Source organism: Sesamum indicum, linkage group LG10 (assembly GCF_026168435.1).
Source record: "Sesamum indicum cultivar Baizhima isolate 11 linkage group LG10, ASM2616843v1, whole genome shotgun sequence".
NCBI classification, from domain to species: Eukaryota; Viridiplantae; Streptophyta; class Magnoliopsida; order Lamiales; family Pedaliaceae; genus Sesamum; species Sesamum indicum.
In genome coordinates, this window is record NC_142666.1 from 7,615,586 (window position 1) to 7,642,217 (window position 26,632).

At 41.6% G+C, this 26,632-nt stretch overlaps 2 protein-coding genes and 2 pseudogenes across 8 annotated transcripts in view; 2 read left to right on the forward strand and 2 right to left on the reverse strand.

Moving 5' to 3' along the window:
• LOC105172285 (uncharacterized) overlaps positions 1–6,458 on the forward strand; it is a 31,350-nt gene extending 24,892 nt beyond the window's left edge. For all 6 annotated transcript variants that reach the window (XM_088885533.1, XM_088885530.1, XM_088885532.1 and 3 more), the window contains one exon: positions 131–6,458. In XM_088885533.1, the coding sequence (XP_088741659.1) occupies positions 1,320–6,128 (4,809 nt within the window). In that variant the 5' untranslated portion in view covers positions 131–1,319 and the 3' untranslated portion in view covers positions 6,129–6,458. The remainder of the gene's footprint in view (positions 1–130) is intronic.
• A 7,380-nt stretch (positions 6,459–13,838) lies between these two features.
• On the forward strand, positions 13,839–15,727 carry RTM2 (HSP20-like chaperones superfamily protein). The gene is made up of 2 exons (XM_011093667.3): positions 13,839–14,235; positions 14,691–15,727. Exons 1-2 carry the CDS (start codon positions 14,088–14,090, stop codon positions 15,638–15,640), a joined length of 1,098 nt encoding a protein of 365 aa, XP_011091969.1. The 5' UTR covers positions 13,839–14,087; the 3' UTR covers positions 15,641–15,727.
• Positions 15,728–16,121: 394 nt separating this feature from the next.
• Positions 16,122–22,129, reverse strand: LOC105172287 (protein RBL-like; annotated as a pseudogene). The gene is made up of 7 exons (XR_016067888.1): positions 21,792–22,129; positions 19,545–20,588; positions 19,196–19,457; positions 18,454–18,578; positions 16,903–16,985; positions 16,737–16,756; positions 16,122–16,628 (listed from the first exon to the last, which is right to left on the reverse strand). The product of XR_016067888.1 is annotated as a protein RBL-like (transcript).
• A 2,364-nt stretch (positions 22,130–24,493) lies between these two features.
• Positions 24,494–25,898, reverse strand: LOC148786586 (uncharacterized; annotated as a pseudogene).
• Between the last annotated feature and the right edge of the window lie 734 nt (positions 25,899–26,632).

Here is a 26,632-nt window from a genome sequence, read left to right on the forward strand (position 1 = left end):
CAAATTTATAATTTATTTATGATTAGTTTGAAATTTCTTAATAATTATCTATTAATTAATCTCTCAATTATGTACAAAACTTTATGGAACTCACACGAGACCTATACGAAGCTAACACCCTGACTTGCAGTGATGGCCCCACCACCCTGGCAGCTGACGCCCCAGTTGACGGATCACTGCAACAGACAGCTAAGGATGCTGCAGAGTTTGAGCCCATCGATGATCCGTTAGATTAGGAATTTTTAAGAATTTTTTTAGTATTTGCATTGTAAAATGTACACTATATTCACTACAAGAAAATATAACATTACTGATAGGTATATGTATAATCCTCCCGCAAAAAGACTGAAAAGCCCTTCATTAAGGGTAGGATGGTCATTTCCGCGACCGGATCCGCGTACTTCGTAACGGGCGGGTCGCAGAGGACCCGACCCGGGTCGTAGGAGGTGACAGAAGACCCAGACAATGACGGCCATCCGATTAGAATGGGATCAACCAGATGAGGCCACGTGACCCAGTACTTGCCGTACAACTGTGTACTATAAATAGACCCCGATACGCCATAAATGAGGTAACTGCTATACATTTATTGAGATCGAACCTTGAGATAGAATACATTTCTCTCGATCAACCTAACTTGAGCGTCGGAGGGTCATTGTCGGGGACATACCCGACGAGCTCACGGTTCTTGTTTTATTCTCAGGGGATCCAAAACCTGTTCCGGAAGAATTAGTCGAACAGCTGTGAGATCGTCTCAGGAGATAGAATAATTCGACCCGGATCAGTTGGCGCCGTCTGTGGGAACTTCTGAGAATTCTATCGTTATGGAGGGTTCATCGAGGAGAAACGCCGCCGAGGAAGAAACACCCAGGAGAGGAGCAGGTGCAACCATCCAAATCACACAGGATGAGCTGCAAAGGATGATAGACGAGGCAAGCCGAAAGGCTATAGTAGAATATGAACGGAGAACAGCGACCCCCCTGGTCAAAGAAACTGCTAGAAGGCAGCTATTTGAAAACGTGGAGCCAATAAGAGAGTCAAGAGTTCAGGGAGAACATGATCACCGCAGTAAGCGACCGGCATCATCCGATGCAGGTTCCAGCAGTCATGGACGCGCGAAAAGAAGAGAGCCGGTCATATCCAGGGCCGAAGTGGAGAGCGTGGGCAAACAGATACATAGCTTGAACAAACAGATCGACGAGTTGAAGAAACGAGGGGAGATCGTCGCGCAGAACAAGAACTCCCCTTTCTGTAACGAAATCCTGGTTTAGACCGTTGAGCCCGGGTTCAGAGTGCCCGATTTAAGGAGATATGATGGGATGAGAGACCCTCAGGAGCATGTGGCCGCCTTTGAGATGGTGATGAATCTTTACGGACAGTCAGCCCCGATAATGGCAAAATTGTTCGCGACCACACTGACGGGAAAAGCTCAAGAATGGTTCACGAACCTACCCCGTGGAAGCATCGAGTCCTACGAGCAGCTCGTGCAAAAGTTCAATTTCCATTTTGCGAGCAAGAAGAAACAAAAGAGGTCGGTCACCCATCTGTTTAACATCCGACAAAGAGAAGACGAGACGCTGAAAAATTTCATGGGTCGATTCAACAATGAGACCCTGGAGGTGCAAGAGCTGAGGATTGACATGCTTGTGAGTATCCTCATACATGGACTCAGGAAGGGCTCTTTCGCCTCCGCCCTCACGCGCGACCCGCCCTACGATGTGGAGCAACTGATGGCGATAGCGCAGAAGTATATTGACGAAGAGGAGATGAACGCGATGAAAGATTCAGAGCGAAGGGAGCGGGAATATATTCCCAGACGACCTCATGATGGAAGAGGAGGAAATGACAAACCAAAAACGGAGAAACGGAAGGAGCCTAAATACGTGCCAAAATACCACAACTACACTCCCCTAGCCATGTCCCGGGAGAAGGCTCTGATGATGGTAGAAAATGCTGACGTGCTGAAATGGCCTAGACATACGAGGTACACTCCTACCAAGAAGATGTCTAACAAATACTGCCGCTTTCATCGGGAGAGAGGACACAGCACAGAGGAGTGCTATCAACTGAAGGACGAGATCGAAAGGCTCGTTCGTCAGGGACACTTCCGAGACCGCGTGCCCCCAAATTGTAAGATCGGCGGGGGAGGAAGGAGAAGCAGATCGAGAAGCCCGGACCGAGATAGAAATCCGGGCCCATCAAGGACAGACAAACCCCCGATGGGTGGGAACAACGCACCCACAAAGGGTGTCATATACACAATAGCGGGGGGATCGACTGCGGGAGATTCGGGTCGAACACGGAAAAGATGCGCCCGGACAGCCGGATTGGTGAGACAGAAAGAATTCGTGCTGAAGGTGGAGGGTGAAGAGGCCATCTCATTTAATAGCTCGGACAGATTGGAGGACGGCGGAGAGAACGACCCCATGGTCATCAAGCTTGACATCGCGAACTTCACCGTCCACAAAGTGCTGATAGACAGTGGGAGCTCGGCGGACATCATTTTCAAAAATATCGTGGACCGGATGGGGCTGGAGAATGCGAGGCTCGAGCCCGTGAAAACTCCCCTGGTCGGATTTGGAGGAAGCGAAGTGGCCTCGCTTGGGACGATAGAGCTGCCGGTGTCCATGGGCGAAGAGCCGAAGAGAAAAACGCTGATGGTCAAATTCCTAGTGGTTGATACCCCGTTCACGTACAATGTCATACTGGGTCGGCCGGGGTTAAATTCGTTCAGGGCGGTTATCTCCACATACCATATGAAGATGAAATTCCCCACTGAATATGGAATCGGGGAGGTATCATGCGACCAGAAGGAGGCTCGCAAATGCTACAACTTGTCGGTAAAGGGAGAGCCGAGGTCGAAGAAACAGAAGGTCAGGGAGGACGCGGAGCCCCGACCGTATGAAGCTGAACACCTGAAACCCAGCGAGGAATACAAGGCTATTCAGCTCGCCACAGAGGACCCCAGCAAGACGACCAGGATAGGTTCCAGCCTCAACGAAGGGGAGATGGCCATGATAGACTTTCTAAGAAAAAATGCGGATATGTTCGCGTGGAGTCCGTCGGATTTCACCGGGATCGACCCGGAGGTGATCGTACATCGGTTGAATGTAGACCCCACTGCTCGACCTGTGCAGCAGAGGAAGAGAAATTTCAGCAAGGAAAAGAACGATGCTATCCAGCAAGAGGTCGAGAAGCTGCTGAAAGCTGGATATATATCGGAAATCCAATACACAAACTGGCTCTCCAATGTAGTGCTCATCCCAAAATCTTCAGGAAAATGGCGGATGTGTGTGGATTTCACGGATCTGAACAAGGCGTGCCCTAAGGACCCGTACCCGCTGCCGCGGATCGATACCATGGTGGATTCGACCGCAGGGTTCGAACTCTTTTCGATGATGGATGCATATCAGGGATATCACCAGATCCAACTGGCAGAAGAGGATAGAGACAAAACCTCCTTCGTTACGGATAAGGGGATTTATTGCTACAACATGATGCCATTTGGACTGAAGAATGCGGGGGCAACCTACCAGCGATTGGTTAATAAGATGTTCGGGGACCTGCTCGGAAGAACCATGGAAGTATATGTTGATGACATGCTGGTCAAGAGTAAGAGGTCGCAGGACCACATTGAAGACCTCTCTCAGGCATTCAGCATAATGAGGTCGCATGGAATGAAACTCAACCCGGACAAATGCACATTTGGAGTGACAGGTGGAAAATTTTTGGGGTATATGATCAGCGAAAGAGGGATAGAAGCGAATCCAGAAAAGATACAAGCCATCATGGGCCTGAGGTCGCCGAGTTCGATCAAAGATATGCAGAAGCTTACCGGAAAAATTGCATCTTTGGGCAGGTTCATATCGCGATCGGCAGATAGAAGCCTACCATTTTTCAAAGCCTTGAGGAAACCCAAGAGTTTCGCGTGGACTCAAGAATGCGAACAGGCTTTACAAGAACTGAAGGAGTACCTCACCAAACCCCCTTTGCTCGCAAATCCTAAAGAGGGTGAGACACTATTCTTGTATCTTGGAGTGTCCGAGAACGCGGTTAGCTCCGTACTGATAAGGGAAGAGGCTAACAATCAGAATCCAGTCTACTATGTCAGTAAAATGCTCCAAGGGGCTGAATTGCGGTACTCAGAGATGGAGAAGCTCGCTCTTGCGTTAGTCGTAACTGCCCGGAAACTGCGGCCATATTTCCAATCGCATAAAGTGATAGTGCTGACGAACCACCCCCTTAAGCATGTGATGTCACGACCAGAGGCCTCCGGAAGATTAATCAAATGGGCGGTCGAATTGGGGCAACATGATATCGAATACCAGCCCAGGACGGCCCAGAAGGCACAGGTGCTCGCGGACTTCATCACAGAATTGTCCAGCGATCCGAAGGAGCCCGACGCCCCCGACCATACCTGTTCGAAGTGGATGCTACATGTAGATGGATCTTCCAATGCGAACAACGGAGGAGCAGGCGTGTTGATCCAAGGACCCAAGGGAGTCGAGATAGAGGTCGCAGCCCGCCTATCATTCCCAGTGACAAATAACGAAGCGGAATACGAGGCGCTGGTGTTGGGATTGGAGCTAGCATACGAGGCAGGAGCTCGTGATCTAGAAGTTTTTACGGACTCACAGCTGATCGCTATGCAGATCGAAGGGGCATACGAGACGAGAGAGAGAACCATGACAAGGTATAAGGAGATGGTGCAGCAATTGATGGGAAAGTTTAACGGATGTACCGTTTCACAAGTTCCTCGAGCAGAAAATGACAAAGCGGATGCCCTGTCAAAATTTGGGGCAGCAATGGACGGAATTCGAGATCGCAAAATCACTGCCTTAGTTCGCGATCGATCGGCGCTAGCGAGCGGAACAGAAATTCAGGTCGTTTCGGAGGGCGAGTCGTGGATGACAGAGATTATACGATATCTGGGAGAAGGCATCCTGCCCAACGACCCACAAGCAGCAAAAAGGGTCAAGTTTCGCGCCACCCGATTCACGATGTTAGACGGTCAGCTCTACAAACGAACGGCGGATGGCCCACTCTTAAAATGCTTGGAGGGAGAGAGAGCCTTGTACGTGATGCGGGAAATACATGAAGGAAGCTGCGGTAATCATTCGGGAGCGAGATCGCTAGCACAGAAGGTGATGCGGCAAGGGTTTTTCTGGCCCACCTTGGTCGAAGATTCCAAGAACTTAGTGAGGAAATGTGAGAGTTGCCAGAAGTACGCTTCGTTGATACATCAGCCGGCAACACCGTTGGAACCGATCAAGATAGCATGCCCGTTCGACCAATGGGGAATCGACATCGTAGGTCCTTTTCCGCCCGCACAAGCCCAAAAGAAATTCATCATCGTAGCGATCGAATATTTCTCCAAGTGGGTCGAAGCAGAAGCGGTAGCCAAAATCTCGGAGAAGGAAGTCATCAACTTCATTTGGAAGAATATTAAATGCAAATTTGGTATACCGCGGATATTAATATCTGATAACGGCACGCAGTTCCAGGGTAGGAAAATTACAGAATGGTGCAAGGAGTTGAAGATCGCGCAGCACTTCACAGCAGTCGCAAATCCTCAAGCGAACGGGCAGACCGAAGTGACGAACCGAACTATCTTGCAACATTTGAAGACTCGCCTCGAGAGCAAGGGGTCGTGGGTCGACGAACTGCCCGGGGTCTTGTGGGCTTACCGAACAACGCCGCGAACCGCCACGGGTGAAACCCCTTTCTGCCTGGTGTATGGAACCGAGGCCATCATTCCTGCCGAAATCGGGGAGGAATCGCAAAGAGTTATGCAGTATGAGCCCGAGACGAACCAAGCCGAACGAAGCTTCGACCTCACCGTCATCGAAGAAAAAAGAGAGGCTGCATATGCCCGAATCCTGCATCACAAGGGCCTAATGATGAAGAGCCATGATCGTAAAATGCGACCCCGCCAGCTGCAGATAGGAGATCTCGTGCTGAAGAAGGTGGAGGCGTCAAAACATGTGGGAAAGCTGGAGCCACCCTGGGAAGGCCCTTACAAAGTGATTGAGATCAGAAAGAAGGGTACATACAGGTTGCAAGACATGCAGGGTCGCGATCTACCACGCCCATGGAACATACAAAACTTGAAGAAGTTCTACGCTTGAAGCAGGGAGCCTGTGAAAGGCCGTCAACTCGAACGAGGAGCCTGTGAAAGGCCATCAACTGAAGGATCGAACGAGGAGCCTGTGAAAGGCCATCAACTGAAGGATCGAACAAGGAGCCTGTGAAAGGCATCAATCGAAGGGTCGTACAAGGTGACCGATCGAACAAGATGCCGCCAAAAGACTACACGGGGAGAGTTCTAGCAGGTTATTAATTGTATATTCTCAAAGGTTAGGAAGGTCGCATTCATTTTAAACATTGTATTACTGGATATTTACCACTCTTGTAATTTACGCAACGATATTTATCAAAGTTTCTTTGTTTTGTGCTTACATTCCTTTTGTGCTTATGATTCGTGCGTACATTACTATCACCACTTGCACTCAAGCAAAACGCGAACTGAAAAAGACGCGTCCAATATGCGATCTGAAAAAGACGCACACAGTCAAAACGCGAACTGAAAAAGACGCGTCCAATATGCGATCTGAAAAAGACGCACACAGTCAAAACGCGAACTGAAAAAGACGCGTCCAATATGCGATCTGAAAAAGACGCACACAGTCAAAACGCGAACTGAAAAAGACGCGTCCAATATGCGATCTGAAAAAGACGCACACAAGCAAAACGCGAACTGAAAAAGACGCGTCCAATATGCGATCTGAAAAAGACGCACACAATCACAACGCGAACTGAAAAAGACGCGTCCAATATGCGATCTGAAAAAGACGCACACAATCACAACGCGAACTGAAAAAGACGCGTCCAATGGGCGATCTGAAAAAAAATGTGCAGATATAGCAAAGGAAGCGAGCTAACAAAAGTTCATTTCTCATTCAACAAAATGTCATATACAGGGGTTATCAAAATTTCCACCCCATCCACCTGTGTACAAAAATGATGTCCTAACAATTTCTAGGATTTACATTTGGATCAATCAGCTCAAAATCCTACCCCAAAATAGAAGAACCGGGACTGATCAGGCGTCAGCTTCTGCCTCCAGTTCGTCCCTCAGAACCATAAATTCATCGTCTTTCAGCTCAGGATCCGGAGGAAGAGGTTGAAGGTCGCCATCAAGCGAGATGTCAAGCGTGCTGCGGTCAAAAGACTCATTGAAGCCACCGAGCTTTTCGACTTGAGACAGGCAGGTCTCATAGCCCTTGGCAAACGAGTCCGCAGACTTGATCTCAAGAGCGGTTGTGAAGGTGTCAGTCTTCAAAAAATCACGAACCGCAGACATCCGGGAATCAGCCAAAGCTCGCTGATGCTCTTCGACCAGAATGCGACCAGCTTGGCCTTCTTCCAACCCGTGCTTGTGACCTTCAATGAGGCCGACCTCACGTCCAGCTTCGAACGCCTCTTTCTTGGCCTCTGCCAGGGCCACCTCTTGCTCAGAACGAAGAATCTCCTTCTCCTTCTTGGCAGCATCGAGCTCGGCTCGCAGCTTTTGCACCTCGTCCCCCAAGGCCAGCAGGTTATCCTCCTGCTTGCGTTCTGTCTCATCTCGTTCGGCCAGTTGAGACCTCAAATCTTGCACCTTCTGGTCAGTCTGGATGTAACTCTTCCGATAATGGGTGCATTTGAGGCTTAAGCTTCGAAGAAAGGTCATGGCCTGCAAAACCAAAAGCAATGAATGGCACAAACGAGGGGAGGTCGAAGGAAACCAACCGATGAAATACCTAGACCAGGGAGTGGGCTGCGAACTCCTCAAGCCGAATAGGGTTATTCGGTACAAGTGCTCCCTGATCGCGAACGGAGACGAATGAATTGTAGACTGCAAAAGTATCCCCTCCGGCCTCGCCATACAGCGAAGAGCTCGACATATCTTGCCATTCGGGAGGCGGCACATTACCTCGAAGAGATGCCCGGCTATCCTCCCAACAGGTGGCGAGCTGCGCCACCCTCAAAAATTTGTCCCGGTCTTCGTTAACGCTAGTTTTATCTGCGGCTTCCTTAGCCATCCTGCTCAGCACGCTCGGGCTATGCGATTTTGGAGGCGGGTGAGAGGCCTCAGCGGGCTCCTTCATTTTGCCCTTATCGCTAGGCCCCAACTTGGACTTGGGCCCTTGTCCTTTTTTGAGTGGAGATCGCCTCCTTTTCTTAGATCGCTCCTCAGGCGGACCGGGGCTTCCTTGGTCGATCCCGTGGCCCCCACTAGCCTCATCCAAGCCCAGATCTAACTCCGAGGAGTTGTAGCCAAGATGATCGTCATGGGCGGAAGGTGTACCCTCGCTATCAACGGCAATGGGCTGTTGCCCATCAGGAGTGGCGATCGCGAGTGTTTTCGAGGGAACCGAGGAAGGTGGGATCGGAGGCAAGTCTTTGGCACTCGCGACCGCCTTGCCCTTCCCTTTCGGGTCCGAGGAACTGGCGATCTCACCCCCCTTTCGTGATTTGTTTTGGGCCGCGATCCTCCGCATAGCCGAGCGCGTGCTCATGATGATACTATCTGCGAACAGAGAAAAGTTAGCACACGCGGACGCCACAGTGATGAAAGCGAGTGAGACCGAAAGAAGAAAATCACCTAAGGACTCTTCGATGTGAAGGGACGCTGGAGAGAGCCCAGATAATTGCAAAACTTTCTCATTGAGAAGCTTCTTTTGGTCATACTTATAAAGTGTCAGACTCCTTATTTGGTCACCCTCCAGCCCCCCACCACAGGTTTTCGGAAGGGGTTTATACTTAGTCCACTCGTTCTTGAAAGGCCAGACACCACTAGGAGGTCGAATGAAAATGTAGCGATCTAACCAAACTCCTACATTCGACTTCAGGGCGCTCAGATACCCGCAATCTGGTTTGGCCGAAAGATAGAAAAAACCTCGACTACCAGATCGCTTCGAGGTGGTGAAGGAATATAAACTCCAAAAATTATCAAAACTGGGGTCTAAATCTAGATATCGCATCATTACCACAAAAAGGACTATGTGGGTAATGGAATTCGGGGAAAGCTGCATAGGACATAACCCCAACTTATTTAAGATCGCGGCCACCGGGGAAGCCAGAGGGAATCTCAACCCGGCATCGAGGTGTTTGATAGAAAAAGCAGTGAACCCCTCGGGAGGGCGATGCATACGGTCGAAGGTGGCAGGGATCAGGATGTTAAAATCGGAGGGGATGTGATACTTTTCTCTAATCTTATCTACAGGAACCCTAACTGTACTGACCACGGCCTCCCAAGGGTTTTTGGCGAGCCGATCCTGGAACTTAGCAAGGACCGAAGGTCCGGCCTGTTTATCCTGGAGTTTGGTGGCCGGAAACTTTTTATTCCTCTTGGGAGAGGTGGAATACGACCCATGCGAAGACCTAGAGACAGACCTAGACCCGGACCCTGAGGACGAACCAGAACCAGACTCGGAAGAGGACCCAGAAGCAGATTCAGAACGAGATGAAGATGACCCTGACCTAGATCGTGGCTTAGGGCCAGATCGCGACCCAGAATTCGAGCTAGAGCTGGAAGGCATCGTACCTTAAAGCAGGATGACTCTGGAAGCCGCAGATCGAATACGAACTCGTGGTTGTGAGCCTTGGTCGCTGGAAGTCTTTGCGTGAGGTGGACCGAGAAGTCAAATGAGGGGGTATTTATAGGAGACCCACTCTGGAACAACGCGCCCAGATGAACCGAGGGGATCTTGCCACGTGTACGCCATCAACGGACGCGACGGTTCGACTTCCTCAAAGGCAACGAACTTGCACTTTGAAAAAGTGGGGGAGTAATGATAGGTATATGTATAATCCTCCCGCAAAAAGACTGAAAAGCCCTTCATTAAGGGTAGGATGGTCATTTCCGCGACCGGATCCGCGTACTTCGTAACGGGCGGGTCGCAGAGGACCCGACCCGGGTCGTAGGAGGTGACAGAAGACCCAGACAATGACGGCCATCCGATTAGAATGGGATCAACCAGATGAGGCCACGTGACCCAGTACTTGCCGTACAACTGTGTACTATAAATAGACCCCGATACGCCATAAATGAGGTAACTGCTATACATTTATTGAGATCGAACCTTGAGATAGAATACATTTCTCTCGATCAACCTAACTTGAGCGTCGGAGGGTCATTGTCGGGGACATACCCGACGAGCTCACGGTTCTTGTTTTATTCTCAGGGGATCCAAAACCTGTTCCGGAAGAATTAGTCGAACAGCTGTGAGATCGTCTCAGGAGATAGAATAATTCGACCCGGATCAATTACTAAAAAAACTATCAAGTGATCATTTTAATAGTTATCATTAATAATATATATTAAGTTACAATAATTCTTATCTTGTCACTATATTACTATTAGTGACAGAAATATATATAAAGTTGTCACTAAATACAATTAATGGTATATTTACAGTGAAGACAACATAAAATAATGACAACTATTATTGGTTGTCATTAGATCGATCGTCACTATACATGAGTCACTAATTGTATTTAGTGACAGCTTTGTGCACATTTTTTTGTCATTTTATTCATGTTAAGAATGATTTGTACAAAATAATAGAAATTATTAAAATCATGAAATTTCTCATTATGACAAATTAAACAGTCTGATCACTAAATATATTAATTATCACTGATCTGCTTTTTTCTTGTAGTGATTTTAATTACTTATAATTTACTTTTTTGAAAATAAGTGTCTCTAATTTCAAATTTAATAGAATAATTAAAAAAGCAAAAAGATACTTTTCAAAAAAATATATTAAAATTTAAGAACAGCTTTTGTGACGGCATCATCAGAAAGTGCATCCTAATTTTTGAGACGGATTTGCAATGACAAAACAACCACATTTTGGGACGATTGTTTGGACAAATATCATTTAAAAACAAAAAAAAAAAAAAAAGAAAATACTCTTTCAACACAATTTGTGACAGGTTCCTGTCCCAAATCCCATCATAGAATAGTAAACATCCCGTCCCAAATCCTGTCCGAATATCCAACTCAGATTGTAACATCAGGACATAAACATTCCGTCCCAAACTCATATGTTATGCAGTCGGAAATCAAGCATACATTTCTTCATCACCTAGGCGGATTTTCATACCGCCGGAGCACCCCATTTGAAATCTATTCCAAACTTTCCTACGGATGAAATCTTCCATTAGAATTCCGTCCTAATGCTTTCTGAGGCAACATTTTTCCGTCGGAAATGTAAAAAGCGACAACCTGACATCAAAAACTCTGTCACGAAATTCATCTGTAGAAGGCCTTTTTTCAGCAGTGGGTGCGTCTGATCATGTCCAGCTAAGAGCTCTTGAGGCAGAAGTATACTGTCACTGAGTGTGCGTCCAACCACCAAGGCATTTTCAGTTGGGTAAATGAAGCTTTCCACTACCTCTATCATAGCAATAATCTTATATAACACATTACAGCAGACAATACGTCTGTATTTCAACCATCACACTTGGCATCTGGACTATGGGGATCAAATCAAGTAGGGCTGTATTAATCTGTATCAATATTCTACCAGTAGAGAAGAACTTCAACATAGCTTCATTAACTTCATGTACATATATATGTATATATTTATACGTATATTTACAGAAAAAAATAGAGGAACAGTAATATTTATAATTTAAAACTTTAATTTGTAATCCTTTCATTTAGGAATTTAAAATTTTAATTATAATATTTTAATACTAGGAATTTTTATTATAATTTTTTCAATTTTAAGAATTTAGGGATATTAATTTTAGTAAAATAGAAAATCTTTTAATTTTAATTAATAATTTAAATAATTTTTATACAAGTATAATAATTTTGAATTTAAACTTTTAGTAATCAATTTTATGAATATATTAAATCAATAATTTAATATTTTAATTATTAAAAATTGTAATTTTATATTGAATTTTTTAATTTAAAATGTTTGTAAATATAGTTTAAACTTAAATCAAAACTTAGTATATATAAATAATAAAAGAATATAAGAGTTATATTACTCATCCCCATAAATATTACTTTAACATCCTTCTATTCTTTGGTAATTACGGAAACATTCCCTAAGGGTTTTTTATTAAAGTTTAATCAAGTCAACATGATATTTCTTAATTTTTATTTATTTTTTATGACATCATCATTTCTCAGGCCGATAAAGGAGGTATCAGTGTAATGATGTTGATTTTTTTGTATAAATGTATGTAGAATTATCCAAAAGGCGAAAGTAATTTATATAAACAAATTATAAGTTTAAGAGTGTAAAAAGATACTAATTTTTGCTAATTATTTGTCAGTAAATTATTTTTCTACAAAAAAGAATAAATTTTATTTCCATTAGTATATTTTACATTTATTTTTAAAAAAATATTAAAAGAATATGTTAATTTTATAATACCCTCACTAAGTAATATAATTAACTTGCATGGTTGCAAAGAAAAATATTTTTATTAATTAATCAAATTATAATATGTGAATGAAATAATAAAATTAGATGATATAGCAAATAAAATATAAAATTTTAAAATATTAAATATGTGAAAGTGTAAATTTGATTATTGTTAAATTGTTCAATTCATTTAAAAACTTCAATATCAACTTTAAATATATAATTTTAAGAATAAATTAAAAAGATAAAATTGAATTAATATTACTATAATAAGGGTATAGTAGTCAAAAGCAAAATTGGCTTTATTTACGAAAAAGACAAAGCAGTTAGAAGCATGCACCCCCAATGTGCTTTTAGCTTTTTGCCTAAAAACGTTTTTTTAGTAATTTTAAAAGCGGAAGGTAACATTTCAAATACTCAAAAGTATTTTTTGGAGCCAAAAAATGAAAAGTGATTTTTTGTACCGCTCACAAAAACTCCCAAAGTCGTCCGTGTAGATATTAGTGATACATCCATAACAAAAATTTAGAGACAATACAAAATATAATTTATGAATTAGTTATTATTATCACTATACTTTTGTCACTAGTTGTTTCTAATAACAATTTACTGCATAACATTTTATCACTAATTCTTGTTGATTACAATATTTACAAAATAATGATCACTATTATAATTTTAAAAACTCATTATTACGATAAAATAAAAGTTTTTGTCACTAAATATATATAATTAGATACAAAATAATATTGTCTTTAAATTTTTTTTCGTCAATTCTCTATATTGTTATAATAAATTAAATAAAGGGCAAAATGCAAGCAACCCCTTGTGATATCACAAATGAGCAAATTATCTTCTATGAAAAAACAAATAGCGATTTACCTCCCTATATACTTTTAAAAATACAACAATTTACCCCCTATGATTTTTAAAATGAAGCAATTTACCTCTCTGTATAAGGAGGTAAATCATTTCATTTTAAAAAGTACAGAGGGGTAAATTACTGTAATTTTTTCATAGAGGGATAATGTGCTCATTCTCAATATCACAGAGGAATAAATTGCTATTGACCCATTTAATAAATATCTATAACAGTACATTTAAAAATTTAAGCACACACGTCAAGTTCGCTAAAAGAAAAGCAAATAAATCATGGCTGGTGGATCAGCCAAAACCTCCAAGTTGCTTAAAACCCTTTCCAGGACCCACTTTTTGAGTCCAATTTTTAGACCTTTCAACATAGGAATATCAATCAATCCTTCCTTTTCACCAAAGTAAACGTGTAAGGAAGAAGGCAAAGTCGTGAGAGGTTTGTACGGTCAAGCAGCCACCTTACAAACGTATACTGCAAACAAAGAACCTTCTGAGTTTGATCATCAGAAAAAGGAGATGCCTTATACATGCATGTACACCAATCCAACCTCACAAACACAATCTGTAGAAGCAACACATTTGAATAGTTTCATTTATAAGAAAGAAACACCACCACCTGATGCTTAACTCATTCCAAGCTTTCCTGTTTAATTCACATATAAATACAGGCATCCAAACGGCTCTTGGGGCGATCATATATTCAATCGTGAATTTGAGTTCAGATACAAGAAGATTTTGATCATACATATAACGATTAGATAACGTATAACCACAACAAGAATGGCAATGAGGCCGAGAGGTGGCGGTGCTGGTGCTCCTAGACGGGTGGCAAGACCAGGTGGTGTCCGGCCAGTCTATGAAGATTTCAAGCCCATGTCGGAATGGCAACAAGATGATGAATCTCATATTCTCAATATTTATCTTCCTGGTATGTATGCTTACATGTTCTTTATCTTGTTTCTTTAGTGTTAAAATTCATATTGTATGCCACATTAATTTAGACTCAGGTTTCGATGGACGAAGTCTGATTCAAACGAAAGAGTTTTCAATAAAGGATCTCAAATGAATCCATATATTAAATGGATTTGAAATCCTTGGTAATATTACTAAATACAATTCAAAATGAAAATTGGAGAATTTAATTTTTTTTGTGACAGAATTATCAAAATGAGTAGATAGGACCTATTACTATAAATTTTGAAATCCATGACACCAAATTCATCAAGCCAAATACAATATTAGTTAAATCATCCCTTCTGCTCCAACTTATCTTAGAATTCTCGTGAAGAGAGAGGTAGGACTTTAACGGCTAAAGAGTAGGACTTCGCTAGAAAATACTAAAAGCATACTCAATTGTATTCACAAGTTAGCCCTTTTCTCCAGGCTTTATGAAGGAGCAAATCAGGGTTTCAACAGAAGACCGGAATACCATAAGGGTTCAAGGAGAACGCCTGGTTGCTGGCAACAAATGGAGCCGCTTCAGGGAAGACTTTGAAGTTCCGGAAAATAGTGAAATGAACTCGGTTCGTGCAAAGTACCAAGGTGGAGTTCTTAACATTACAATCCCAAAAAAGAAAGTTGGCAAGGCTCAAGAGACTTTTCCTCCAAAGCCTAACAGCAGTGATACCCAAAAGCAACCCAGTCCTCAAAAGGTTCCTGAGAGAGTACTTCCTGAAGTTAATACCAGCCAACCGACAAATGAGAAAAGTTCAGAACCTAAAAAACCATCAGACGATCCAAGGACGAAACAGGCTCAGAATGCTGATGAAAAGCAAATCAACCCTCAGCAGGGCCAAGACAAGGCTTTTCCAGCAGTTGGTACTAGCCAACCAACAGGTGATAAAACATCAGAAGCTCAAAAACAATCCACCAATCATAAAAAAGATCATGATCACAGCGGAAATCAAGGAAGGGACAAAAGGAACATTACCCCATTGAGGAACACTGGACTTGTAGTTTCCCAGGATGATGTGAAGAGGGAAAGCGTTGAACCTAAAGAAAAACATATTGCATTAGAGAGACCAGAGGATGTAACAAGGACGGTAGATAAGGAGGGAAAGGAATCAGAGGAGAGAAAAGAATTACGTGGAGTTGAGACTGCCAAGAAGAACATTTCGGAGAAAGTTGGAGCCGCTGGCGTCCCTGAAAAGAAAGCAGACAACAAAGAATTACCTGGAGCTTTCACAAAGGAGAAATATAAGAAAGCAGTGAAAGGGCTTGCTGAGCTTAATGAAGAAAGGCAACTGTTGGTGAATATGGGGGTGGCTATGCTTGTTATTGTAGCACTCACAGCTTATGTTACCTTCCAGTTTGCATCAGGAAAAGATAACTAGGTTCTCTAAGATTTGAACTTGTGTATATGATTCCAAAGCTATGAGAAATTTAAAAAATAAAAGAGGACATTATTTGTAAGTTCCTCAGCTTGTCTCAAGTTTCATTGGCAATATAGACCAAATTACGCAACATATACACGTTTAAAGACGTACTATCATCCATGATCAGAAATAGAGCATCTATTTGAACCTTACACTAATGCACATGGAAATCAATGGTGCCAGAAAGACGAGACTCACACAGGAATTGACAACATGGAGGTCTCAGAAAATGAAAGTTCTGCAACAAGCCATAGAATGACTGAGAAATATATCCATGCCTGTCTCAAATAATATGTTCTCTTTGTGGGGTAATTCAAGAACACATTAATGCAAAGAAGTAAATCACAACATATATACCAGCATGAAATATGACGAAATCAAACAAAGAACTGAACTTTGAACGCCCAGCCAGAAGACAACAGCTATACCCGAACAACCATGAAAATAAAAGAAGATCTTTGCCATGAAATTTAATACATAGTACAGGACTTTGATAAATAGAAGAGGTAAAACTCTTCACCAGAAGTGACCAGTGTAGGCCTCACTGCCCTTTATTTATCCAATCAGTTAATACTACAGACACATCCTTTGTTGCAGGTTAATACATACATCTAATACCACAACAAATTCATGGTCTCCATTCAGTAAATGCAATGGGAAAGAATTTCTAACGACCACTTCAGACAACACTTCACTGGCTCCAGCTTGGTTGGACTCAGTTGCTTAAGCCATGCTGGTCTTCATGCAAGTTCCAGCAAGAGCAAGTCCAGGCTCTATTCACTTCCTTGCCCAAACCAACAATAGAATCATAATCCACTCATAAGAGTTTGTTGATACACCACTCATGAGATTAATTAGAGCAGCCACTGGTCCATTGGCATTTAGTTGCTACCTCCAGTATTGTATACAGTATATTTGCCGTATTGCACCCTCATGATGCATTACCCTGGTTATGTCAGAGTATCTCATCAAAAAATATACAGGTATAAAAATATAAACCAAAAAAGACAAAGGAGCAGGAAAAGAGAAAAAAAGGTCTCCTGCTATTCTTAACTTTTGTTTCTTCTGCCAAATCTGTAGCATTACGCAAGATCAGAGTAGGGATCAGAACCAAGAACCCCATGACAAAATGTTTAGTTGCATCACTGCAAGAAGATATCAGCTCCCTCCTCCTCAGAAGAGATGATATGGAGAAGAAAAGGAGATATAGGACAACTTACATCTTATTTTTCCTTTTTGGTGGAAACAATAACAGCATTTTTAGATTTACAACTTCCTCACTTTTTTCTTCCACCCAGCATACCTAACAAGATTTGAACCCAGAATGAACCCAAATTTCACAAGTGTTGTTCGAGCTGGCATCAGACTGTTGAATTACTAGTGTTTTCAGAAAATAGCAATCCTTCTCATCTAACTACTACAGAGTTATAGAGAATCAGCAAATGTAGTTACCGAATTAATAATCCTTGTTTAAAGCTAGATACTCGAATAGAACTCAGAATAAACAGCATGATGCTTAGACAAAAGAGAAGCATTAGAAAATCATCAAATTGAAAAATAAAGGTTTCATAATACATAAAACACAAGAACTTATCACAATAAGTTATACTACTATGAAGCAAGGATATTTCTAGACACCAAACTGAAACAATATTACCAAGCAATTTTTGGTGAGAACTGACGACGAAGAAGGATGAATACCTCAGAGCTAGATATTACTCGTTCTGTATGCATTTTGTAAAGTCAGATACTTGTTATTAGAATAGATACTTCAGCCAAGTGTTTACAGGAAATTATTTGAACAGGCAATGTTAGAATATAAATATTGCATCCAGCAATTCTTGGATGCTACTTAATACCTCTTATGCTGCTCTTTTAAAAACAGATCAACATTAGCAATGCATATTATAACAACTGTTGGTATAGCCAGCATATAACAAGTCAAAAAACCAACCTTAAGTGCTTCATGAATAGCTTTTGAACTGCTATTTTCCTTACATAAAAACATTTCTTCAGAAATGCATACAACTCTAGGAAGCCAATTGTAAATTGATTTCATTTGCAAAACGAGAGAGAACTACAGCGTAGAATCAACAGAATTTAATCTGAAAGTGAAAAACGAAGTTATATATTCAAACTAAAAGGTACCTCCAGCACTAATCAAATTCACCATTTTAGGCTTTTAATATCTTAAAACTGAAACAAAATTGAAAGAGAAGAATGGAGAGTATAAAACAGTAAGCAATTCCCTACCAAAAATAGTGGACCCAGTAAATATTTTTCCCACTCTCACTAATGGACTTACACAACACCAAAGATGGAAAATTTCTGATTCGGTGAATAGCTCTTACCAAAAAATTAAGAAATAAATCTGAGAGGGTAAGAGAAGAAATTTCTTTCTTATCTTCAGAATGAAAAAAGGAAAATGCAAACAGACCCCAACTGTGAGTGCATGTGTGCATGAATGGCCTGACTTTAAATCACTTTAAGTGAAAAGAATGATATGTAATTTTTCCTTGGAACTTCAGAATAAAGAGGAAAGGTCAGTATTGAATAATAGGATCAGAATTGAGGCGTCAAACTGCATTAAATTCCACAGAACATAATGTCAATTAACATTAGTTTACAGGCTGCTTTCCTTGTTCCATGGATGTAAAAGGCAATATCTCAAGTTCATAATGCATCTCAGAGATTTTACTCTCATGAAATTGAAGTTGACATCTTATATGAATACTACGAAGAGTTCTACCTTAAACTACAGATTATCTTACAGTTTTCAGTAAACTAATTGATTTTTTCATCTTTGATTGTGGCTTCCTAACATTCTCTTCTTCAAAATCCAATACCTTCTCTGAAGACTTCCTCCTTCTTTTGAGACATGTTCCTCCAGTGTCCTCTGCAGCATAATTGCAATTGCTTCAATATAGCAGCAGAAATGAAAGATGCTTGGGTATATGTTAGACGACAAAGCAAAAATGACAATGTATGAATACTTTGTAAAACCATGTTTGAAAATATCATAGCAAAAGCAGCCTCAGACAATGGTTCTGCAGCTTTAAACTAAAAATTTGGAGACGTTTCCAAATAATTCTCCTGCCTTTTGGTATGTGGTCGCATGTCTGCTTGTTGCAAGAGTGATCTATAAAGTGAATATGAAAAATGTCACACTAACAAGGAACATGTAACCACAAACCAAAGATCATCATCTAATAGCATGAAAAAGGATTATATGTTGAAAGGAAAAAAGTTTTAACTACGATATGAAAATTTCACTTGCTTTAACATGGTTAGTATAGCTCGTATGATATACACCACAAATAACAGAAAAGCAATTACTGTTTGGTTTGTCCACAAAAGCATTTTTCATCGCGCTTTTTCTACTTGGTGGATATTGATGTCAGTAACATCGTAAATCACATTCTCCAGCACATCAGTAATAAATAAGTCATAATAGTATCTAGTACTGGAGACAAGCTTTATTTATAATGAATTAACAAAGAGCAGAATTGTCACCTTCAAGAGGACTGGATTCATGATTTGTTAAATGGCCATTCTGCCCTGCCTCCTCTGAAAGAGGAGATAAAGACTGGCTACCATGCCCCAGCTTTGAAGTACTTGAAACATGTGTGTCCTGCAGTTCAGGAATATCCGGAGATGGGTCAGCAGGCAAGAAGCATATTTCATCCTGTGACATGTCTGAATCACTGAAAGCAGAATCTTTCTCAACTGTCACAGTATCAATTTCTTCATCTTCATTGATATCCGAGTCTTTTACCTGACAAAATATACACATTTTATACAGGAAAGAAAAAGGCACAAAGGAAAGAAAAGAAAAGGCAGGTTATCCTGATCTTTAACTCACTTTCTCTGCTTCGGGCACTAAATCAAATTCATCTTCTCATTCAACATACTCCTTGTTTTCCCCAAGCTCTTCAAAATCTGGAGCAAATGGGCTCCAATTCTCAGTATAATCCTCTGCCCAGATATAAACCAAGCCAGTAAAGGAGACAGAAATAACAACAGGATGAACAGGGTGCCATGCCAAATCTATCAATGCTTCCTCTGGACCTTCAAGGATTTTAACAAGATGCCCAGCCTTGTCCCATATGTATATCTTGTGCTCTCCTTTGCTAGCAGAACCCCTAACAACCCACTCCCCATCACCACTTACACATGGTGCTTTCCAGTGCACTTTGGTAATTGAGTCCTGAAACTCATGAAAGAGAGCTAAACACCTTGATCCAACAGCTCCTAACTTTTCAACTTCATCTTCCTCGGCGCATTCATGGTTTAATCCATCCAGGGCTTTAGGGCCATCTTTCAATGGCATAAGGTTTTCATATATTCTGAGAGTTCTATCATTCGAGTTTGTCAAAAGATACTGTCCATTCCTGCTAAATATAATATTCTTAATCACAGCACTCCCTGGAATAGGAACAATACCACGTATTTTGATGCTTTTATGATCTATAATCAGTATCTCCCCTTTCGAATTCTTCCCGAATAAACAAAATCTCCATATTTGTTAAAGCAAGCTGCAGTAGGTGTAAATGGAGCAGATCCATCTGAAAATTTATTACACGATGGAGGGGAAACACCATTTTCCATGTCAGATAATGACACAGGAAGCACTGTTGTAGTAATTGTATCGAAGTCGACGATCATAGGAGCTGATGACGGAGGGCAAGCTAAGCAAATAGATGGAATGGAGGAACCAGGATGCAGATGGGCTTGCAAAGGTGTTTGTTGTAGGGTTGTCCGAGCTATTTTTTCACCTGTGACCACATCCCAAAGAGTCAAATAGTATGCGATGACCACTCTTGGACCAACAAACACTTGTGATGGCAGCAACACTATCCTTGTCCATCAAAATCCCATATAACACAGCTTCCATCAAAGCACCTAGCTGAGCACGAAATAAAACATATTAAACAAACAGCCCCAGCAAGTACATTTGCTTTCTTTTGTACAAAAAATTAAGTTACCAAACTCTCTTACTAGATTGCCATGACTTAACAATGCTCATCCACGCTATGAAGACCATGGGGTTCAAAAGTCATTACATACTGATGGAAAATATTTCTCAACCAAAAATAGCCCCCCAACCCCAGGGAACACCACAGCTGGGCAAGTGGGATGCATCTAATTCATGATTGCTTCCAGTGTAGGATTGATTCACCAATAACATCGAGAATGCTCTTTTAGTTTTGTTCTCAAAGTTAATATCTAACATCTGCAATCCATTTTTGCTGCTCCTCTAAACTAATATCTAAAATATGCCTCAATGATAATTTCTTCTGTACTTTTAGAGCAAAGAATATCAACTAATTAAGATAAGATACCCTCTAGAATAACTCTTTCAACTGACTAAAGAATAAGTAGCTCAACCAAAATAAAGCTTACAACACATAGAACCATCCACTGGGATAAAAAGGACAAAAAGCTCACACTGAACTAGTAATATGTTTAAGCTGAAATAATAGTACATTTCGACACAAATTTCCTGATATAGAAAGAAAAAATACCGGAAGAAAGTCCATATGCACAATGAAACCAAACCATAGAATACTAAAGGTTTATCTTTTCCACACAAACTTCAACTTCAAAGACAGGCAGATTGAGAATCTTTCGATAACTTCTATGAGTACAAGGACAAACAAAGAGCATGTGTAGAAGCAGCATCATCGGAAAGAAATTGCAAATTATTAAGTATAAAGCAATCTGTAATTATCACTGTCCTATCTCAATCTCTTCTTGTTATTCCTTCACATTTATTAGAAATTGTTAATGATGCTGACCAATCAATATTCTATATGAAGCATTTTCCTCATGATTTGGTTCTTTTCACCTCTGATGCTAAAATCAAATCAAACTGCGTGATTTTTGTAAGAAGACATATCAAGGATGAAACATTAAGCGCATTCCAAAGTTAAAAGCTTGCAAAGCATAACTCATTTACCCTCGCAATAATACATGAAATTATAAGTCATTCAGCTCCCCCACTTAGCCACATTGTCAAAGTAAAACATAAACTTAACTAAGTAAAAGATCAGAAAGGCACTGATACCAATTAATTCTAAATGAGATGAAATTCAAATTAAAATGATACCAGCAAGAAGGGTTCCCCGACGATTAAAGGCAATACATTTCATAACTCCATGCTTCAAATACTCCTCTATCACTTCTGGGAAATCCCCCTGTAGCGGGTCTATATAAAACCCAAACAAAACCCATAAATACAAATTACAACTAGTAAGAAAAATTAACATCAAAAGACGAAAATTGCTGAGGAAAGCATCCGCGATGTATGATATCAGCACATAAAATGTTATACCCCCACAAAAGAAAAGTGGAAAACAAAAGAAAAATTATCAATGTGGGAGCGTTCATTATCCAAACGCTTCAAACTGCTTCACAATTCGAAACAAAATATAAAGTATCTTAAGGGTGTACCAAAATTTGAAGTATGGCGGAGGACAGCACAGGATTAATGAGTCAAAAGACAGAATTTGACTATACAGGCCACGTTTTATTTCGCGATTTTTTCTTCCTTATATTAATGGGGTTTTAGAATTGAAGAAAGACCTTTGCACGTGGATAGTGGTTGTATATACAGGCCACGTTTACTTTTTTGCACTATTTGGCACCCCTCAGGATTAAATTGGGATTGTGATGCTGGATTGTGGCGTATAGGATGGACTGCAATTCGTTTACATGCTGGGATGAAAAGCGGGTTGTATACTTGTTATCCCGTTTACGAACATGTATTACTTCCTCACCATTGTTTTACTTTTACGTATTTGCCCCCTCTATTTTACGAAATTAACAGCCTCAAATTTCCCCCTAATCCCCCTCCGCCCACCTTCATCTTCTGCGTTCCTCCCCTATCCCAATTTCTGCTCCAACATCGTACGACCGCCACCTGCCTTCGTTAATCCCCACCGTTGGAGTCGACGATTTCATCCGCCCTAATCTCGGGGAGTTAGGCGTTATCGAAACCTTTCCCTCATTCATGAACACGATATGTGCACCACTTGTAATCTTTAGCCGAACATTATGTCGAGTTTTAGGGTTTCCTAACTTTCGTATTCTCCCTTCCTAGACAGGCACTTTCGTAGCTTCCCAACCTTTGCCGAACATATTCGACGAGGTAATTGCAGCTCTTTATTCATTACGTTTACCCACATTCAAGTCCGCAGTTTGGATTTCAGATTTCTTGAGTGAATTTTGTTATCCCTCACTGACTACTTCACAGAACGCCCAAAATCTTTTCTAGCCATTTGCAGCTATATTTCGTTTGTGCTTAACAGCTTAGCTCCATGTCAAACATTTGTAATACACCTGCTACTCGCCCTGCTATTTGTGAGCTGCGCTATTCCACTTTCATCGTACTGTATCTCTGAACAACACGGCTACTTTTTCAGAGTCATTTACGTGGCTTTTGTTAAACACATTACTTGTCATTACATATTACACATTTACGAGTTTTAGCTTAGCAGTTGGTTCCTAATGTCCTGACGCTTCATCCCTCAACTGTTACTATGTAGGCCATCGATGATGGATACTCCTCGTTTGAAAAACGAATTCGGCAGTAGCCACACCGAAGGTGGGACCTACAGTGGGAACCGGTCTTACTCGTCAACTGAAACTGTTGTTCGTTTTTACCGTTGTGGTAGGGATGTTATGTTACGCACATCGTGGATTACATTGAATCCGGGACGCCGGTTTCGCGGTTGCCCTAGTGACGAGGTATGTTCTTTCATTACGAAATTACTCATTTGCATACAGTGATCACCTGACGTCCCGTTAATGCTATAATGAACGTTAATACAAGATTTTTGCATTGGTGCCCATCTATAATGTAATACCTCTATATATATGCCTCACGTTCAAGTCTTTCTAATCAGGGTCAGTACTGCAGCACGTTCCAATGGGTGGATCCCCTATGTGCTGCAGGTCAAAAGAGATAATCCCTGGACTCTTGAATCGTATCTCCGAGTACGAGACCCAGATGAAACGCCTCAATGCTCGCCTACAAACGGAAGAGACTCGCCGTCGTAGATTAATGAATTATGTGCTCATCTCACATATTGTGTGGCTATTGTTTGTCTTTATTGCGTTCAACATCTAACATATCTTATTCACTCCTCTTTTGTATCACTTTGTCATAGCCGAGGCAGTTCATCCACCCTTTAGTTTTTGCAATTTATCTGAAACCATGCCCTGCCGTGTACAAGTAAGTTCTCGCCATTCGTACGGTTTCGTCAATTTTAAACTTTGCCTTCCCCACTATATATGCATGAGATTCCACATCCTCTAACCACTTTTATGTTTGACATCATTCCTATATATAACTTCGGCTTAATGTGTACACTGCACATTACTAACGGTTGACTTTGGCACTTCGATTTGGGAAATCCATTGTATGGTGAAGTGTGCAGCACTTATCATGCTATTTATTACAACATGTCAACTTATATTTTCTCCATCCAGGCCGAATATTCCAACGTTTCTCATTTAACTATTCTGCTGCATTAAAAGCTTCCAACTACCCATCCACCAACTACTTCATCTATGGTACAGTTACTTTTAGGATTAACTATGTAGCTGCAGGTGTTAATAATTTTCTTGAGAAATGTTCAAATTGCCGGCGGCCTGCACTAGTTTAGTTACCAGCTGCAACTGCATTCCACTGTCGCTACACGCAATGCCACTGCACTGTAGTGATTACAACTCAAATGTCGAATAACAAGTTTAATGTTGGACACTATGGAAAAACAATGTAACGAACGAATATTGTGTAAGAATAGATCATGAACGGCGGCTTGTCCAGTTGTTGTACATGGACATGGCCAGTGTATCCCTCCAACTGGTCCAAATAGGGTTGGTCTCTATGTTCCAGACATTTTCATGCTCGTTGTCCAACTCATCGAGTCCGGTGGTAGGTAAATCATGCTCCAGCGGGTCATCAGGCATTTCTTGTCTTAGAAAATTATGTAGTAAGCAGTAGGCCAAGATAATCCTGCTTTGGACTTTGATGGGATAGAATGACTGACTACTCAAAATGGCCCAGCGCATCTTAAGCAACCCAAACGTACGCTCAATCACGTTACGCGCAGACGCGTGCTTAAGGTTGAAAAACTCGCGATAGTTCTGGGGTCCTCTCACACCGGTGTCCCACTCGCGTAGATGGTACCGAACACCTCTGTACGGAGTCAAGAAGCCTTCAACATTAGCATATCCATTGTCACACAAGTAGTATTGACCTGCATAAGACACAACATGCGGTTATGTACTATTTCAGTTCAATTCAGCGTCCAAGAGTATTATGATCGATATACAGAAGACATAGGAAAGTGGTTGAGACTTGATACAGACCTGATGACACTCTGAGGCCACCGGGTCTGTGTACGGCATCACGAAGAACACGGCTATTCGCCGCACTTCCCTCCCAACCGCACATAAATAAATTACATGTTTGGGTTGCAAACACCGAGAACGTTCAGAGCAATATGACCCTTGCGGGTTCGGTACCTTCCCTTTTCATGTTCAGGTACGCGAACGTCAATGAAAGTCCCATCCAAGGCCCCCAGACATCCCTACACAACGGAGTTCAATCGTGAAGGGGGAATGGAATGTAACAGTCAGAAAAGGGGCAGGATAGAGAAGTAAAAAATGATGTGTGCAATGGGGACGAAACAAAGAACAACTCATGTACCTTGAACCATTTCCACCGGGGGTCGACGCAGTCCTCGGTAATGGGAGTTGGCCTAGCCAAGAGGACATTGTACAACTTAATGACTGAATTCAGCACACGGTGAAAATGTTTGTGGATCGTGCGGCCGGAACGAATAAAATTATGTTTCACCACACTATTCTTTTTGTGATGGGACACAATGCTTAGGAAAATAGCTACCTGCTCGGGTACGCTTAGGTGTTTGGTCAGGGTCACACCACCTGACTACTGAAGCATGTAACACAAGCGACCGAAGGCGTTGCGGTCCATCCGAAGATTGCGAAGAAATGATTCGTCTAAAACGGAAACCAGCCTATGAAGATAGCAAATCTGGTCCGGTATCCGAGTGCTCATCACGTATCTTGTGGGCCCCCGTACACGTCGGTTAGGGTTTCGACGGGTAAGGTATTTGGTAACATAAGAAAATATAATCAAAGCAACAGCAAGCTCGTCCATGATTTGTTGTACAATTATTAAACCCAACGTAACTCTTTCGAAAGACCTCATCCCAAATACCAAAAATTTAATGTTGAATATTGGAATTTTTTAGAAAACACAGTACACCATGAAATTGAGTGTGTACGAAAGTAGTTGATATAGCAGAATGATGGAAAAGAGATGGGGGAAAAGATTCAGATCTAAACGCACAACCGAAATATAGGTGACGACGTTAACAAAATAGAACATGCAATGAAGTAAAAAGTGTTAATGTTTGAAGGTATATGTGGTGTGAAAGAGAAGTCAACCAAATCAGGCGAGCGACAAGGGGTAAGAGGTTACGACATGGGAAAATAGACGGAAGAGCGTTAACGGACCAAGAATATGAGAACGGAGTACATAGCATATCACAAGTTAGTAAATCTTGCCGGAACAAAGTTAAAGAGTAGGCGAAGGGTTTCAGACGAACTCACCATCGGATCCCGTACTATTCCCGACCTAACCGAAGAAGATGATGGAGGACGCCGGACAGGGGACTTCAGAACGCGTAACGGAACTCCGACCTAGAATCTTGCAGTCAGAAATGGAGAGAGAAAAATTCCGTTAACGATTCCAGAAATATAAAATCACTAACCAAGTAAAATAAAATGGGAGTAGAACTAGATACACATACACGGTGTGGGGAGCGTGCAACTGACTGGACTGGAAGAACTCACCTCGCCGGCAAGAAGAGAAGAGTGGTTTCACAAGGTCTCCTGTAGAGTGAAGATTTGAAA